The sequence below is a fragment of the Amyelois transitella genome, chromosome 12 (assembly GCF_032362555.1).
Source record: "Amyelois transitella isolate CPQ chromosome 12, ilAmyTran1.1, whole genome shotgun sequence".
In the NCBI taxonomy this organism is placed as follows: domain Eukaryota; kingdom Metazoa; phylum Arthropoda; class Insecta; order Lepidoptera; family Pyralidae; genus Amyelois; species Amyelois transitella.
In genome coordinates, this window is record NC_083515.1 from 7,462,999 (window position 1) to 7,481,120 (window position 18,122).

Below are 18,122 nucleotides of genomic sequence, written 5' to 3' on the forward strand. Positions count from 1 at the left end.
ATGTTGATACTAATGTTGCATTGATTTAGGTGAATTAATTATGGTAACAACTGTACACTAAATATTAATAGATAAAAGTTTGTGGCTAATGCAGAATCATTATAAATAGTGAGGTATTTGTTTGTATGGTTTTAGGTGAGAGAATAAATATTGTATATAGGAAATCTAAATCCATAAACACCTAAAATGACTAATGAGGTATTGTATGGTAAAGATATCTGAAATAATTATTTTTCTTTATAATATCTGTATAGATGAATCTGAATCTAAATGTATAAAAAAATCCAGCATATGACTTTATGGTTACCTACAAACTCTTTGTCTATGTTATGTACATAGAACAAATATAGCAAATAGTAAGATTGTTATTGCCATATACATAACTTATAATGCTGGATTTTATGTTATGGGATTAACTTTGTGAATAGAATAGATTTTATTATTTCAATGTCCAAAAAAAAAAACAGGTACATAATTTTAAGTAGTTCATGCTTAGAGGCTACCTATGGTATTGTGATATATTTTGTTCAAGTAAATGGTACAAATCTTTGATTGGCCTGTGTGTGAGTTCTATGTATAATATTGTGTTACAATTTTTTTTATTTAAATACTGTTTTCAATTAAATATTGCTTGAAAATGCTGCAACAAAATTAAATGAAATTCTTTCCAGATGTTCTTTTATTTTTTTATATTTTATACTTAACTTACTCTAATAGTTTTTTATCTCCTCTTTTATTTTACCTAAAAGTAAAATGGCATACATTTAAGTTTGGAAGACATGAATTACTACTAATAAAAACCTAGTGACTATTCTCCCCACCTACCATTCCGCAAAGGCAGTTGTACTCCTTTGAATCCTCTGGCAAGGATAAACTTTTCAGAAGAATCTGATCTACTGGCTCTAGGCTTTAAAATCTTTATATTATTATAGAATCTTTCCAAGTCCATTTCTAGTATCGGAACCTCTTTGCCGTCCCAGACTTTAAATAACAAATTACCATTAATTTTAGTGACTAGAGCAGAAAATCTTATGGCCATGTAACAAAGACCAATTATTCTATCTTTGTCCAACTCCTTGACACCGGTAGCACTTGGAGCCATGTCAGACAATACTAAATCCACTTGCTTGCCATTGAGAGCCTCTACAACCTTGTCATGAGCTTCTATTGTAGAAAAGTCCAAATTATTAATTATTGTAGCACCCTGTAAACAAAAAAATACTTTCATTTTAATTGCAATTTATATATCTATCCTATTTATTTATTTCTTCTCCATCTGATTGTCTGAAGCGAACTGTTATAAGCCATATGACCATCCACTGAACTGTTTAAAATAGTTTGCACATAAAATCACAGACTGCACTCATGAACCAATAAACAACAAATAAAAAAGGTTGTCCTTTTAAATTATCAAAATCAATTTAATTATCACTAGACAAAACCCATGATAGACTGGAAAATTTTATAAGGCAAAATAAAAGTTTTAGTATTTTTCTGGAGTAAAGTGATGTAAACATTTTATATTTACCTGAATTGGAAAAATATGTAACTTGTCAATAGCAAGTACTGAGCCTTTAGGTTTTGTTTTATCAGCTCCATCAGCATTTGTTAACTGAACAGCAACCTGAGTCCAGGATCCAGGAGATGCTCCAAGGTCTATGACAGATAGACCCGGAGAGAGAATATTCGCTTTTTCATTCATTTCTATCAATTTGAAAGCACTGCGACACCTGCGTCACAAATTTATGTCAATAATATATTAACGATGTAAATCGTACTCAAGTGAAATAAAATGCCTACCTGTAATTGTATACTTTAGCTTTTTCCACGTAAGGATCAGCTTTTTGTCTGCTTAACCACTGTTGCGAACTTTTCAACCTTTTTAGACAGTGAACAAGAAAACACATTCTTGTATAATTCAAAGGTGATGGTGCCAGTAAAGGCGACGATAGCATTGTATACTATAAACAAAATTTACGTTAAAGAAATGTACAAAATCATAAGAACACGTTATGATTCCAAATGGAAAATATTTGTTTATAGACGAAATGAACTAGAAAAATATTATGCTTTTGTAAATGTAATCTTCCCTCAATGTTGCCTACTATCATGAATAATTATCCAAATATAGTCAATTTCAATAACACTAATGGAGTAATAAATAGGATTGTGATGGGAACAGTCCTTTTATTTGCAATAAAAGCTTTTGCTAATTATAATTGATGGTTGGTCCGTGTCGGTGCAACTTAAGTTGTAAAAAGTCGCCGGCACGTTGCACGAGCCCTTACCTAAAGCCATCGACCTGCCGACAAATACAAAATAGATTTATAAAAAAATGATTAAGAAAGTGCTTTATTTTTCAATAAAGGAGCATATTACAAATATTAAACAGTACCTAGTGCAGTATCAAGTCGGGTTTGTCATTAAGCATTTTTTACTCAAATAAAAGGAAAATACAGACCCGGCTTTGCACTGGTAGTGTTTAAAGATATATATATATATATATATACCTTCTTCAGAAAACCCTCTTTCCAACATTTCAAACAATGTCCGAGATATATACATACGTAAAGACAGAAAATTAGGGGGACTTTCATTAAAAGTAGTGTTATGTCACTACATAACATTAATGATTATTTCTGCCCTAACTTTGGGATAATTTTAGCCTTAGGTTGGAAACCCTACTATTTCGTACTCTGTCTTAAGACGTCAACGTCATTTCTTTTTGATGCACTGTTGATTGAAAGCCAAATGGTCAGTAGAGAAAAAAATACTGTCACTGTCAACGGGTCATTAAAGTCATCAACATCTGACCCTGCCAAAAATTGAAAACAAAACATCTTGTCAAGCAAAGCCTATTACTAAGTTCTACGCGGGAAAGTAATTATTTCATAATATTGTTCTGGTTAAAGGTGATTTGCTTCTTTTATCGGGCCATTTTTGAAACAACTAATTTCTTTTCCCCAACCTCTGCCGAAAACTGCCCTAAAAGGGCAATGTCAATTTTATTACGATATTATGGATATAACCTCAAGTATAAGTTTTATTCACATTATTCTTCATTATTATTAATCCGACATAAAAGCGAAATAATGAAATATCTGAACGTCGCCGAGAAAAACGATGCAGCCAAAAACATTGCTTTTCACCTATCCAGGGGTACTGCCAGACGAGTAAGTAATCATTATGTTGTGTCGCTGTATTTCTCGATAAGGTTAACGTTATATTTAATTATCCGTGGTTTCGTTTTACAGCGGGAGGGATTATCCCAGTACAACAAAATATATGAATTTGAAACCGATGTGATGGGGCAAAAGAGTCAAATGGTGATGTCGTCGGTGTCTGGCCATCTCCTTGCTCTGGAGTTTGTGGGTGCCTATAAAGGTTGGCAGTCATGTAACCCATTATCTCTCTTTGATGCACCAGTATTTAAATACTGCCCTGAAAACTATGAAAAAATAAAGGCAAGTTATATGCTGGTTGTATGATGCTTTGGCTGGGCTTGGCTTAAGCCATGTATTAAATTTCATTGTTCACTTCAATTCATAGGTACTTCTAAGATAAGCTGTATACTATTTTTCAACTTTATTAATGCTTTTCCTTTTGTCTGGATGTTAAAGGACACCAAAACTTTGTTAAGTATAATCTTCATATTTGCAGAAAACTTTAGAAAGAGAAGTAAGAAGCTGTCAAGGACTGATCATATGGACAGATTGTGATCGAGAAGGAGAAAATATTGGGTTTGAAATCATACAAGTTTGTACAGCAATTAAGAACAATTTAAGAGTGTACAGAGCCAAATTCTCTGAGATTACGGCTGTGTCTGTCAGAAGGGCGTTACAAAATCTGGAGGAGCCAAATAAGAACATTAGTGATGCGGTAGATGTTAGACAAGAGCTAGATTTGAGAATAGGTAAAGTCTAATAAAAAAAAGCATTAGTGGCATTATATTTAAAGTATTTACTTTTATTAGTAGTCATGTGATAGACCCAACTTTTGATATCTTCTACCTCTACTAATATTAACATGTTGTATTACTCTGTGCCGTGTGGTTCCCGGCACCAATTCAAAAAAGAATAGGACCACTCCATCTCTTTCCCATGGATGTCGTAAAGGCGACTAAGGGATAGGCTTACAAACTTGAGATTCTTTTTTTAGGCGATAGGCTAGCAACTTGTCACTATTTGAATCTCAATTCTATCTTAAAGCCAAATAGCTGAACGTGGCCTATCAGTCCGCTCAGGACTGTTGGCTCTGTCTACCCCGCAAGGGATATAGACGTGATTATATGTATGTATGTATGTATGTATGTATTACTCTATCAGAAAGCTAGTCTCTCAGTAAATAAATGCACTTTAATATTCCATAACTATGATTTCAGGTGCAGCATTTACTAGATTCCAAACATTGAGACTTCAAAAGGTATTTCCTAGTAAACTGGCAGAGAGTCTTGTTAGTTACGGCTCCTGTCAGTTCCCCACTTTGGGCTTTGTGGTGGAGAGATACCGAGCTGTGGAAAATTTTGTTGCTGAACCATTCTGGAAGATCAAAGGTATTATTTTAGACATCCAATTCACTCTTATAGACCAAAAGTAGATTTGACATTACAAGTAACATCAGCACAAGATTTTTTTTCAATTCCCTTTGGGAGAGAATGCTCAGACAAAAATTTTGTATAAAAGGGAAATATAAGCTGGCTCATCATCATTAGGTTCTGTTGGCAAAAAAATTTTTTTTGTATATTTATACATATACAAAGCAAGTTAAGGGTAACAAGCAAGCATGTATTTTTTGCATTTTATAATATACATTGCAGAAGAGAGATGAATCAATTGATTGGAGTACAAATTGCGAAAAACTATATGTGTCTTCTCATCAAAGTTAACCTTCTCGTTTTTTCTAGTGAACCACACTATAAATGACTTGAGTGTAGACTTTACATGGGAGCGTCAAAGACTATTCGATCAAGAAGCATGCCAGGTTTTACATGACATTTGTTTAGAAAACCCACAGGCGAAAGTGTGCGAAGTCAAAACTAAACCTAAATCCAAATGGCGCCCATTGCCATTAGATACAGTGGTGAGTTAATACATTTTTAGATATTCCTACTTATTAGATCATAAGTGGAACCTGACTCCAGCCAATGAAGAAAAAGAAACTTCCCTGGGAGGGTGTGACCAGAATGACAACCTGTCACTTCATTGTGAATATTCGGTCTAAATGTGAAACTTAAAATTTTTGAGACTATTGGCTCTATCTCACCAAAAGGTATAAAGACGTGAAGTACATGTGTATGTTAGTTCACTCCGATTTCCTCCTCGCGGCGTTTTTGTCATTGCTTAGGATCGTGAACTACCCACAGGATCAGCTTCTCTTACATATTGCCTTTCAACTTCGTAAATAAGTCCCCCGTTCTGACTACTTCAGTTTATGTCCTTCAAAAGCCTTTATTTAATTTTATACTTGGAAACCTAGCATGTGCCCTCAATATTTTCAGGAATTGGAAAAACTAGCGTCACGGAAACTCAAAATCAACGCAAAAGAGACAATGCGGATTGCTGAGAAACTGTACACCCAGGGTTTCATAAGTTACCCGCGTACGGAGACCAATGAGTTCCCAAAGGAGATGAATCTTGGCCAGTTGGTGGGGCTTCAGACCAGTGACCCGAACTGGGGGGCCTTTGCTCAGGGGATACTGGACAGCGGAGGCCCCACCCCGAGGCAAGGCAACAAGAGTGATAAAGCTCATCCTCCTATTCATCCCACAAAGTATACTAACAGTAAGTGAAAAAAATCTTCTTAATCAGATAATCGTGGGTAAATTTTGATAAAAGTCATCAATCTTTGATTATGTGGTAAAGGTCACAACACACTTGTGTGCGAATATCGAAATTTGAAGCTTTTGGAGTTTGGTTGAGAGTTAACAACATTATTAGTCGATTAGTTCGCGAAGGGCATTATTTAATTACTTCCAAGCAAACTTTAGTGGGTACTTATTACTTTCGGATCTTCGCTTAAGCTTGATATATAAACTCATTTCTCCAAGCAGCAACAATAATCTATGTAATTTTTAAGGTTTATCAGGCAACGAACAACGTCTATACGAGTTTATAGTGCGGTCGTTCCTCGCCTGCTGCTCCAAAGACGCGCAAGGCCAGGAGACCACGGTCTCTATAGACGTGGCCAATGAGAAGTTCAACGCTAGCGGCTTGATGATTACGGAAAGAAATTATCTAGAAGTTTACCCATATGACAAGTGGTCGTCGAAGGAAATACACGTTTATCAGGTGAGCATGTGTTTATTTTTGACATTTCGTAGGCAAGAAATCATTATAATTTTACCATGGGCTTATTACTATTAATATTTTTTTTTTCAACTAATTGCTTGCTTTTATGATATGGCATCGTCCAGATCAGATTAGATTGAGGTGTTTAAAGGTATTACTTATTATGCTTGAGTTCGTATGAAGTTGTTAAACTTTTCAACCAATGATCAGACATGATTGTAATTTGGAAACTTGTTGTTATTTTGCATAACCAAACAGGCAATTAATTCGTTTCTGTGTTTTTGTTACTGTATACATTAATTAATTTTTAGACAGGTCAGACATTTAGACCGACGAGTATCGATATGTTGGATGGAAGCACTTCGCCTCCCAATCTGTTAACGGAAGCGGATCTTATAGGTCTGATGGAGAAGCATGGAATAGGTAAAAAAAAATTGTCAAGCTATTTAAACCTTACAGACTTTCGCATTTGTAAAATAAAGTATTATATACAAAACTTCTGCTGGCCTGTCCAGCGGAACTCAACTTTATTTCTGTTTTAGAAAAAACTTAGGGAACAAAAATTGACTTTACATTACACTTGGATCTTGGCTGTTGCTCTTCGCACTAGTTGCTATTTGCATTTTACAAGTCCCCAAAACTCAACAGGTACCGACGCGACTCACGCGGAACACATAGAGACAATAAAAAGTCGTTCGTACGTCGCTCTCGCGGACGCCATACATTTCGTGCCAGGGCTGTTGGGCATGGGCCTTGTGGAAGGGTACGATTCCATGGGACTCAATATATCCAAACCGCATTTGAGAGCACAGCTGGAAGCAGACTTGAAGGCTATAAGTGAAGGTAGAAGGCAACCTCACCAAGTTTTAGCAGAACAGGTAAGAGTAGCTTAGTTTTAAAATTGTCTATTGAGTCACATTCCATACAAAACAACCTTTGAAGTGCACATGCTATTTTGTTTCAGATAGCGAAATATAAAGAGGTCTACCTTACAGTGACGGCAGAGGCGAACAAAATAGACAGCGCGCTGGCCGAGCGGTTCAACGAGCGACCCAGCCAGTATACGCCCACTACTGAGTCGTTGCCCACTCAAATGCCTTCTGGTAAGTGTGTAAATACTATTGTAGCGGATGATTCGGGCACAAACGCCACAAAGGGAAGATCTTTCGCCAGGCTAGGTGTCATGACTGAGGAACCGCGGCTCGGACTATGTTGAGTCAGAGTTTATATTTAATGCTCCAACCGTGAAATCTTTGCTTGTGCGATTTTGCATAAGCGCTGTGATAGGCTTGATGATGTTTAAGATATCGCCATTAACATTTTGCTGACGTTGGTTGAGCGCATTTTCGTATTTACGCAATTTCGTATTCTCACTATGATTGACTGTGGCGTGTGACATTATTGAGACACTATTAAATTTTACATGTCTTTTAATATAAAAATTAAACGGGGGTTACTCGTATTTTATGAGGTGTTGGCAATACTAAATATGGACCCGATTTAGTACACACGATTACTGCAGGATTCCTGTACCCGTAAAAACACTTTCTGAGCGCTATCCCGTACAGTACCCTGAAATATACAAGCTAAATTTTAACTTCTTTAATACAGTTTTGGTTCTGCGTTGGCGATACACGTTACGCCTCGCGTGTCCATGTATCTACTTGGAATCAACTTTGTAAGATCATTATCAAATTCTGAACATAATAATTTCAGTTCTGAAATGTCCTAAATGTGGGTCGGACATGACTGTCAGACAGAAGAAGAACAGCCCCGACGAGTTCTACATCGGCTGCTTGAGTTATCCGAACTGCAAAAACGCCGTGTGGCTTCCTAGTATAGTCAAGACGTTGACTGTGTTGCCAGATACCTGTTCTGTGGTAAGAGTTTAAATCTTTTATTCATAGAGTATTGCATTGTGAGCTATTTGCTTCAAAACTTGATGCCCTCTATGTTAATAAAGTGATAATTTTTATGTCATAGTCTTAATAGGATTTGGCAAAATTCATCGACTATTAATTTAGTCTCTATAGGAACCAGAATAAAACTATCCGTCGTCGTCGTCCTCAATATCTGTCGGTGGGCGGTATACGATATACCTTCGCTGGGTTATGGCAACTAAAAGTTACAGGTCAATGTTTCCCAAAAAAATATTTATCATGGTGGTTGGTCAAGTAAAACTTAAGTCATTTTGAATTGTATTGCTTAAAAAGCCCTGTCATGTGAAATAAAACTATTTGATACTTTATATTTCAGTGTGGTCCGAACTACAAAATGGTTAAATTCGAGTGGAGAAACAATTCCATAAGTCACATATACCCGCCTCCATATACAGCTTGCATAGGAGGCTGCGACACCACGTTCTTGGAACTCCTCAAAATTAATTTATCTAGCGTCAAACAGATTCAAACACAAACCAATACAAATCAAGGACGAAGCAATAATAATCAACCAGTACATTCCCAAGTGAATACTGTTCCAGTGAGGCCAAATATAAATCAGCCAAGGCAATTTGCCCCTCCACTAACTGCAAATAGAAACCAAAATTCTACAACAACTAGGCAAAATGGAAACAGACAAAATTTTAACCAGCCACGGCAAAACCCTCCATCAACCGCTGGGAATAGGAACCAAACTAGAATGCCACTGCCGAGGGGTGGAAACAACCCTGATGATAACAATGTCATATGTGGGTGCAACAAACCAGCCATTTTGCTCACTGTTCAGAAGCAAAATAATAATTTTGGTAAGAAATTGTATGCTCTATGAATTATCTTAAATAGTGACATTAATAATTGAAATAATAAGACCTCTTGTTCTTAAGCATAGTAGTGGAACGTGTAGCTATGAACGTTTGGTAAGTCCTCCAACTAAAAAAATACAAATTTTTTAGTATAACAAATACGGGAAGATACAATATGAATGCGACTTGAACAAACATTGGAATAATTATTCCAAATCCAAGTTGTCTTTAGCCGATTCTGTGGTTGAAACTAATTCGAAGTCTCTTTTATTTTCAGGTAAAAAGTTTTACAAATGTGCTGCGGGTCGAGACGGCAATGGTTGCGATTTCTTTCTATGGGCGCCCGAGTCCGTCACCAACGACACGCCGCCACCCTCCAACTCTTGGGGCGAACACACGCCCTCTGGCGGCGGAAATACAAACATGTCCAGAGGGTGGGGGATAACTCCCAGCTCGTCTAGAGACAGTTATCAAGCAAGTGATAATGGTTTTAATTGTAACTGCGGCATTCCTGCTAAAAAGTGAGTTGGTAGTTCGTTTTCTGTTATAAAAATATTTCGTCTTATTCTTTTCGGGATAGACAGAGCCGGCAGAGGGACTTGAGATTATGTTGTTGTTACCAAAGTCAAAATGAGCATAAAAATATTTTATTTTTTAGTTTTTATTTTGATCTTTAATTCTTTATTTCAGGTTAACAGTTCACAAAGAAGGCCCCAACAAAGGGCGTATGTTTTATTCATGTCCTAACGAATACAATAATCGTTGTAATTTCTTCCAATGGGCAGATGAAGGATCCGCTTTACAGAATGGTACGTTGGGATTTGTTACATATGAGGTAACATTATTAAAAATTGCCTTATATCTTTTGGAAGCATTCTTTGGTTGGATCTTTGGGGCAGTGGTAATGCTAGAGCGTCCATCTATCTATTATCTATCTCAAAACACAAGGGCCCAAGTACTACACCTGATTAAGATTAATGTTTCACTCTCGTTTGCTGTGTTTATTTATTAGTTGGGATTGTTACAGAATGGGGCAATGGTGGCACCACAGCTACAAGAGGCCGAGGCCGGGGCGGGCGCGGAGGCGGGGGCGGGCGCGGGGGCGGCGGCGGGCGCGGCGCGCGGCGGGAGGGCGGGGGCGCGCGTCGCTGTACACTTTGCAAGCAGGAGGGACATAGGAGGGATAGGTGTCCCAATTTACAGTCCTAGTACATTTGAAAATGTGAATAAGTGAATAATTTATTTTGATATTTTCACCATTCAAGTTTTGCCACAAAGTTAAATAAATTAAACCATTTTATGAAAAGCTAATGTACATACCTAATATAAACAGTTATTATTTTCTTAATAATTTTGTCATATATTGTATCTACACTTTACTAGGTACGTATTTATGTTGTTAACTGTACAAAGGAGTAATTTTAATGGAAATTGATGATTTTTACCTTGTAATAAAATCATTAAGACAGAAAACATCCTTGCATTTCGTCATTCTACATGAAATAAAAATGTTTTGTTGTCAAAATTTAAGTTTCTATAGTTATACAATGTATATGTATAATAAAAATAAGAATTAAAATTTTCTGTGGCTAAATGTGATACTAATTGTACAACAGTTTAGTTTGTAAGTACAGTTTTTATATTAAATTTTCATGTTTTATTAACAAATTTTATTTTAAATATCCCAAAGGAAACTTAAAAATATGTACACATGCCAATATTTATTTACAATTATCAAAGAACTATAATCCAATTCATTGAACAGCATAAGTGATCTGTGGAGCTATTCATCAACTCTGTGAAAGGTGCTTATGACAGCACAAGGTGTATGTGCCTTTTACAGGCAGAGCACAATGTTTTTTAAGAGTATATTTAACATCAGCCCTATATTCCTGAATAGCTGCACTGACTAGGTTTATCACCACCGCTTTTTGGCTTTCTTAGTCAAGTTTCCCACACTTTGTGTGCGTTGTACCTCTTGCTGTTCAGCCTCCACGGTTTTATCAGTCATCATGTCCAGTAATATTTCGAATTTCAATCGCAACATGTTATTCTCTTCTTCCAGTTGCTCAAGCTCCTTTTTGAGCCGGATATTTTCTTTGTGTGCGGCGCCAGCTTTTCCTGAGGCTGTAAAAGGATGAAACCTTAGACACAAAAATACACATTTATTGTGTATAGGTAGAACTTCAAAGTATGGGACAAGAACGTGGGTTGGTGAAGAACTATTTACGTACCCGGGATCCACTGTCCATCTTCAAAGGACACTTCAAAATCACCTAACTTTAGTTTTAATGGAGCAATGTCAATGGACAGTTCTTTAGCGGCGTAATCGCTACCGAATTCTTTTTTTATCACTGATGTATCTTGTCGTCTGACTGGTATTGTTTTAGCAGAGAATTTACTGCTAAATAAAGGCATTTTTAATTTCGCACAACTTTTTGTTACCTTGTTATAGTCGTTTGCAAAAATAAAAATACTTCGACGAAAAAGCAATACCTACGATACGAGTTAAGAAGACGCGTGTTTACATATTTCCTGTTTGTTTATATTTTACGCAGTTGCCATGGAAACAGTCTTTTTAAAAGAACGTTTAGCGACCGTGGATACATGTTTTGATAAGTTTATCTCAAGGAGTAACTTTAAATGGACATACGTTTCATGTTATTTCACGCAAACCCCCTGGTACTTAATCTCACACGATAAAACAAAAGACATAACCGATCAGAATAGTCTAATTTCTAGAAATAAAAAAGGAAATCCAAGATAGCGCCCAGAGTAACTGCAAAAAGGACCATGATCCATGACCAAAGACTAATGAATGTGGATGAAGCGCATAATGGATGTAAGGATCCGCCGCCTGCCACCCTGGCATGTGGAAAGATATAGTATCTGTCTGCCTATATAGAAAAAAACTAGACAACGCGGTCGATCACCTATGCGCCAAACTGACCAAATAAAATCTGCGTTGGAAAAACACATAACAGACTACGCCAGTCAGCCTGCCAACAGAAATGACGAGAGATCATGAGAAAAGTATTGGTCTCATTTTGACCACGAACGTTTTGCCAAGAGCGAAACGACAAAGAGGAAGACCCAGAATAGATTTCATGTATGTATCATAGATTTAAAAACATTACTTGAAGGTATGAATGCAATAACAGCAATAATACCACAATAACGACCATATGTTAGTAATAGTAACATTTATTGTTACATAATGAGGTTATTCTGCGACTGCTAAGTTTATGAGTCTGAGTATGTTTAAGATTAAATTTGGACTTATTGATTAGACACACCTGATCGTAATTATTATATTGTGCTAATATTGTTTATACACTTATACAAAATATCAAGTTATTTTGGGGGTTATTTACTATGTGCCTCAGGTATATAATGCCCACTCGATGCAAAGTCTTAACTTTGTCACGTTAGTCACGCTCTTCGATCTTCTCATAATTATATTCTTTGTAGAGATCACTATCATGTGACAGTATGTCATTGCGTGACACAGTGTGTCATTGTCTAATTTATCATTCACGTCAGTCCGCTGTCATTCTGTCATCAGCTTATACATAATGCATGTCACTCGAAGTTTGAAGTCAGATTTTTTGGAGTGAGTTGTTTTCTTACATGCTGAAAAATGGCATGACGAAATAAAACCTTGAACTTCTTATTGTGATCGAACATTGAAGTTGCAAACATCTAGTAAAAATATTAATGTGTTTTGTATTACGATTTGAGTATGTAATATAGTTTCTTGTGTACAAAACAAGTTGCATTATGGAACTCTCCGGTACAGGTACAGGTATGTTTAGAATTCAACTATAATTAATTGGACAAATAAAATAACAAAGAGAATTTTCAATAATCTTCTCTGGTGTTTACTACACATTATTATTGTTATTTAAACTTTAGTATTAATTACACGTATGTTCGTTTCTTTGGTGACACAGATGATAACAAATAGTGTTTTTCCTTTCTTGCGCACTTGAAAATCGTTTTATTTTTCGTTATCGCTCTATGTAGTAATTTAATTATTTATAAGCTGCGAATCGGCAAGGCTCCTATGTTAAATTGAAAAATGAGTAAGCCTTTGTTTTCCGTATTTTGTTTGTGTTGAGTTTTGTTTTTCTCACTAACTTCTTTTCTTCAGGAAAGACAACCAATACATCTCTATCATTTAGATATAATGCGAACAATGAGGAACTAGAAGAATTATACCATGTATGTGATGATGATCCTCCCACTCCTCAATGTGACCCTCCTAGTGCACAAAGCGAAAATGCAAGTCCCAAGAAAAGCGACAAGTCCTCCTCTTCAATTTTAGATAAGTATTTTAAGTCTATGCGAACTGAAAAAGTAGGCGAGAAATCAGAAGATGTTAAGAATTCAGAGACAAAAGGGACTGATGAATCAAAGACTGCAACCCCTCAGAAAGAAGTAACAGCATCTCCTATGAAAGAGTATCTTAATCGCTTGAGCAAGCGCAGCAATTCGGAAGTGCCACAAGAGAAGGATAGTAATGAAACATGGAAAATATTCCATGATTTCAAGTTTAAAATTGCTCAGGCTGTGGAGGACATGAAAACACGATCTGTTGAAGGTATGTGTTATAAGTTAATAATGAATTCATTTTCATAAGATTAATAATAATTAATTGTGTTTTTAGTTCTCCTAACATATGATGATATTGTATTTTGCTTAATTTTTACTACTACTCTACTATTTTTACTCTTACTCATGCATCAAATACATTTTTTTTTATTAGTATTTAAGAGTGTTTTACCCCAATAAACCAAATGTATGTACTTTTACAAAGAAGTCAGCTTCCTCACTGATTTATTAACTTCATAATCTTATCTGATATAGTAGTTAAGTTATCAGTTGGCTAAGTAGTTTTTGATAGTGGTAACTTAGTGACATTTTCATATTTATATTTGAGATTATAGGTTTTTTTAAAGTTTATATTTGTAAGAGAGATTTTAAGGTCCTATATCAAAATATTGAACTACAGTCTATTTCTTTAAACCCTATGCAAAGAAATTTGTTTTAATTTTTTTTATTGAGTTAGTAAATCTTTTAGTGTTTTTATGATAATTATTTAGTAAAAGAATCATTTAAAAGTATGTTCTACTTCTTTATTTTTCAATATTTCATTATCACTTTATGGGATGTTTTCATTAGAGTTATTGTTAAAGAGATATTTTGTGTAATTTAAAGTATAAACTAACTAATCATACTTCAATCATTTACCAATTGTTTTACTAATTGTAATAGAAACAAAGGAAAAATCAGTTCCAAGAGAGAATTCAACATCAGATTCAGAAGACAACTCTGCTGTAAAAGATGTGGACCAGCAGAGTGTTGGAGACACAGACAATCAAGTGAGTTTTGATAATATTTATATAGTAAATGATATAGAATATAGAAAGAAGAACTTTGAAGCAAGTTTAATTTCTTTTAAATCAAATCAAATCAAAATAATTTATTTGTAAATACAGGTAATACAAAGATGTCAATACAATTAAAATTAAATAAATAAAAATAAATAAAAATTTATTGCAAACAATGAAATGTTATAAAGGCATACAGAATACCATAATGGCAAAGTTTAAAAGGATTATAAAAGTGGTTTACATACACACTCATGTGTTTATTTCTTATGATAGACAGAGTCTATAGTCAAAAGATAAGGGGACTAATTACAGCCATCAGCTGGATGACATAATGATAGTGACTAAGTGTTAATCCATTTATCTAAAATAATTTTCCAAATGCATGCAAAAGTTCCTCATCTTTAATGGAATTTACAATATTTACTTTTTATTCTTAACTTTACCAAACTGTGCTTTAAATAAGTAAAGACTTCATCCACAAGGGTAAAACCACTAAGGAAAGCCAGTTTATTTGTTTTGTCTAATATAATTGCATGTTGCTAATAGGATCATGACTCATCCATGAGAACATGCAGATTGTTGATTGTTTATTAATTACATCATGAACCGCATAATGACTTGGGGTGTATGAACGAAATATAATTATATAAAATTAATTGAATACCTATCAACCTGTCCTATGTATCTACTTATAAATGTATCCCAATTAATCCAGCCAAACGAATTGCTTAAATGCGAAAGTTTTGTTTGTTACCTCGTCACAATTAAACAATTAACTGATCTCTATGAAATTTTTCGTACAAATATATATACGCATATACAAGTATAGAATATAAAAGAGGACTTATAGTACTCTCTCCCACGAAATGTTATTGTGGGAGCCTGTTCAAATTGCATAAGGCGATAAGGCTGCCTTTTGTACATGACACGCGGCCGGTGTCGCGGCCGGCGATCTAATGAGTGAAGTTATACACTTACAAATTACTTACACATCAGTTTAAATATTTTCTATTGATTAAAAACAGTGCAGGTGTTGAAAGATTTTATCTTGCCTCTTAAATAGTGTACTTTGATCCGCTGCACAATATTCAAGTTCATACAGGGTTTATTAATATACATTTAAATTTAAACAAACCAGTTTGTCCACTTTTCGTGATGTGTTTATCTATTAAATACATAAACATGATGAGGTTTATATAATTAGTGGAATTTTAATTTCAAGTTTATATTCTTCAACTTGGCTTTACTTCCAGAGTAATGAGGATGCAACCCCTCATTACTCTGGAGAGGAGCCCGGGGTATGCCTTCGGCCATGGATCTTGAATTGGGTGAGTCAGGTTTTTACACGAAATGACTCCCATCTGACCTCCGCAACCTTTGCAGGGGAACCTAACCCGTTGGATCGATCATGATTACACATCCAGTTGCCTGAATGTGCAGGTTTCTTCACCATGTTTTCTCTCACCGTATGAGCATCGGTTAGTGTTCAAACTAATGTAAATAACTTCGGCAATAGTCATTGGTTAATTGCCGTGGTGGGGTTTGAACCTGTGCATTTTATGTGCAAACATACATACATTTAATCACGTCTATATCCCTTGCGAGGTAAACAGAGCCAACAGTCTTAAAAAGACTGTTAGGCTACTGTTCAGCTGTTTGGCTTAAAGATAGAATTGAGATTCTACCATGTCTTACCTTACCACGTCCTTTTATGTGCATCACTCATTTTGACCTTAACGATTCGACCAACGACGCTGTCTTAGGTTTATACTGTTTAAATATATATTTTTTTAAATAGGTGTCTTCATTGGGTAGCAGTATCCAGAATTTGTCAGAAATGACGCAGCCGCTCACGGCTAAAGCCACGGAACGTGAGGCGAGTCTTCCCACTGATAACAAGAACTCAGATTCCAGTGACGATACACACAAAAATTTAGGTGTGTTGATAAATAAAATATAACATACAAACAATATTATATCTTAAGAACAACTTCCTAAAGTCCAATTTTGATTACAGCACACAGTGACTCAGCTGATATGTCTAAGGATTTTTTGAATGACAGTAACATGTTGGAAGTGGAGTCTGGTGTAGAAGCGTTAGAAGACACATTGGACGGCTATACGAATTCACACGTAGAATCAGATAACCCAAATATTCACCAACATGTTGACAAAAATCCGCCATCATTACCTTCCAGGGACTCTCCAACTAATTTCGGATTACCCCCGAGCAAAAGCAACTTAAAAACTATGCAAACACCTGAACAGAAGACTTATTTTTTCAATTTTTCTATGTATTTCTTAACGTTTTTATTGTTCGTAAACTTCATTCTATTCCCTAAATGGAATATTTGGAATGGTTTCCTATTGGGGCTGTGGTTCTTTAGTTTTTCAAGTAACTTTAAGCAGTGGCTGATGGATACCTACTTTAGTGATGACCCCAAGAGCAGCTTCTTCCAGTTGAAGCGCAGTAGTATGACTCCTGTTACATATACAATACCATCAGTCAAAGAACATACACCTTTAAAGAAATATGAGGTAGGTTTTTGGTATTAAAGAAGTATTTTTTATTCTTCCGGAGTGAGCTTTATTATTAAACACTGATTTTTCTTTTAGGGCTGGATCAATCATTATAGATTTCCAGACTATGATCCTTATACCTACACTATAACCAAAACGACTTCAGCGTTTATGAAACTAGAAGGTAATAATAATTGTTCTTGTTATAAATAAATTTTCCTTATAATATGTGGTTGACATATCTGTATTCATTAAATTTTGATAATTTTATGCTCTTAAGTTTGAAGTTCAATTGTAGTCCAATGTATAACAATAATTTCCTGATTTGTAAGATGCAAAAATAGTACAATGTAAATCCACTGTGATTTCCTGATTGATAAGACAAGTAATCTTGCGCAGGTTGTAACTTGAGGTTGTCCTATACGACGACGAAGGTGCCAAAGAAAGCGCTATGGGACGAGAAGATAGAAAATGTTATATTTTATCAACACAGGCTGTACAATTTGACTGGAGCTAGGGTTATATTGTTGCCAAAAGGACTCGTAAGGAGAAGGTAACATACTTATTTTATTTCTATGTAATAATTATTCCATATACTATACAATGTGTACTTTCTATTCCAATATAAGTTCAAGACGGATCCGGGCTCCTCTCCAGTAACCGGGACTTAGAAATTAATATTGTCATTAGATAAGCTAATTTAATCCGTTATTACATAATTCTGATACTTACATTTGTTAATAATGTATACTATTTGATATTTGGTACGTATAATTGACCTTAATTTATTTTGATCACGGGTATTCGTGACGAATATTAAGTTAGGGCTATAGTTTTAGTGCTGATAAGTGGTTCATAAAACTGCCTAATTAAGTGGTTTGTGCTGTTGTTAGCAACTGTACTTGCCTAATTAGCTGACCCAGTACTTAAACTTATATTTACAGTTCGGAATTAATGAATTGTAGACTTTAGTTAGTATCTCTATCTCTTTCGGGGTAGACTGAGTCAATAGTCACGAGATTCGAAGAACTCGTTATGTTTTTATGAAAAAACTAGCTTTCCGCCCGCGGCTTCGCCCACGTGTAATTCGGTTATATATAGCGTTTTTTAATGATCTCGACAGGGCTTTTTCTTCTACAGGCTGAAATCTTTTTACAACTGGAATTAAATATAGCC

At 35.3% G+C, this 18,122-nt stretch overlaps 4 protein-coding genes across 8 annotated transcripts in view; 2 read left to right on the plus strand and 2 right to left on the minus strand.

The window, feature by feature from the left end:
• LOC106142212 (rRNA methyltransferase 2, mitochondrial) lies at positions 1-2,101 on the minus strand. Its single transcript, XM_013343894.2, has 4 exons — positions 1,801-2,101; positions 1,529-1,730; positions 826-1,204; positions 1-742 (listed from the first exon to the last, which is right to left on the minus strand). The coding sequence occupies exons 1-4, from the start codon at positions 1,953-1,955 to the stop codon at positions 711-713; spliced, it is 768 nt and encodes a 255-aa protein (XP_013199348.1). The 5' UTR covers positions 1,956-2,101; the 3' UTR covers positions 1-710.
• Positions 2,102-2,831: 730 nt separating this feature from the next.
• On the plus strand, positions 2,832-10,239 carry LOC106142520 (DNA topoisomerase 3-alpha). The gene is made up of 15 exons (XM_013344307.2): positions 2,832-3,173; positions 3,255-3,464; positions 3,661-3,913; positions 4,382-4,552; positions 4,904-5,079; positions 5,498-5,780; positions 6,076-6,287; positions 6,599-6,710; positions 6,936-7,165; positions 7,252-7,390; positions 8,004-8,167; positions 8,544-9,033; positions 9,308-9,551; positions 9,721-9,839; positions 10,058-10,239. The coding sequence occupies exons 1-15, from the start codon at positions 2,997-2,999 to the stop codon at positions 10,237-10,239; spliced, it is 3,162 nt and encodes a 1,053-aa protein (XP_013199761.1). The 5' UTR covers positions 2,832-2,996.
• LOC106142521 (protein chibby homolog 1) lies at positions 9,766-11,677 on the minus strand. The gene is made up of 2 exons (XM_013344310.2): positions 11,265-11,677; positions 9,766-11,157 (listed from the first exon to the last, which is right to left on the minus strand). Exons 1-2 carry the CDS (start codon positions 11,446-11,448, stop codon positions 10,949-10,951), a joined length of 393 nt encoding a protein of 130 aa, XP_013199764.1. The 5' UTR covers positions 11,449-11,677; the 3' UTR covers positions 9,766-10,948.
• A 930-nt stretch (positions 11,678-12,607) lies between these two features.
• Positions 12,608-18,122, plus strand: part of LOC106142522 (testis-expressed protein 2) — a 30,291-nt gene continuing 24,776 nt past the window's right edge. For 3 of the 5 annotated variants that reach the window (XM_060946762.1, XM_060946764.1, XM_060946765.1), the window contains exons 1-7: positions 12,608-12,835; positions 13,184-13,633; positions 14,308-14,414; positions 16,225-16,363; positions 16,444-16,964; positions 17,043-17,130; positions 17,346-17,499. In XM_060946762.1, the coding sequence (XP_060802745.1) occupies positions 12,811-12,835; positions 13,184-13,633; positions 14,308-14,414; positions 16,225-16,363; positions 16,444-16,964; positions 17,043-17,130; positions 17,346-17,499 (1,484 nt within the window). In that variant the 5' untranslated portion in view covers positions 12,608-12,810. The remainder of the gene's footprint in view (positions 12,836-13,183; positions 13,634-14,307; positions 14,415-16,224; positions 16,364-16,443; positions 16,965-17,042; positions 17,131-17,345; positions 17,500-18,122) is intronic. The other 2 variants (XM_060946763.1, XM_013344311.2) reach the window with 1 other exon arrangement.

What these genes read in the sequence shown, in the direction of transcription:
- LOC106142212 (XM_013343894.2), bottom strand. Translation starts at nt 1,955, where the DNA reads ATGCTATCGTCGCCTTTACTGGCACCATCACCTTTGAATTATACAAGA. An exon ending in GCTAAAGTATACAATTACAG is followed by an intron (nt 1,731 to 1,800) that starts GTAGGCATTTTA and finishes TTTGTGACGCAG; the next exon opens with GTGTCGCAGTGCTTTCAAAT. An exon ending in TACATATTTTTCCAATTCAG is followed by an intron (nt 1,205 to 1,528) that starts GTAAATATAAAA and finishes TTTTGTTTACAG; the next exon opens with GGTGCTACAATAATTAATAA.
- LOC106142520 (XM_013344307.2), top strand. Translation starts at nt 2,997, where the DNA reads ATGTCAATTTTATTACGATATTATGGATATAACCTCAAGTATAAGTTT. An exon ending in TGCGGCATTCCTGCTAAAAA is followed by an intron (nt 9,552 to 9,720) that starts GTGAGTTGGTAG and finishes TCTTTATTTCAG; the next exon opens with GTTAACAGTTCACAAAGAAG. An exon ending in AGGATCCGCTTTACAGAATG is followed by an intron (nt 9,840 to 10,057) that starts GTACGTTGGGAT and finishes GGATTGTTACAG; the next exon opens with AATGGGGCAATGGTGGCACC.
- LOC106142521 (XM_013344310.2), bottom strand. Translation starts at nt 11,448, where the DNA reads ATGCCTTTATTTAGCAGTAAATTCTCTGCTAAAACAATACCAGTCAGA. An exon ending in AGATGGACAGTGGATCCCGG is followed by an intron (nt 11,158 to 11,264) that starts GTACGTAAATAG and finishes ATCCTTTTACAG; the next exon opens with CCTCAGGAAAAGCTGGCGCC.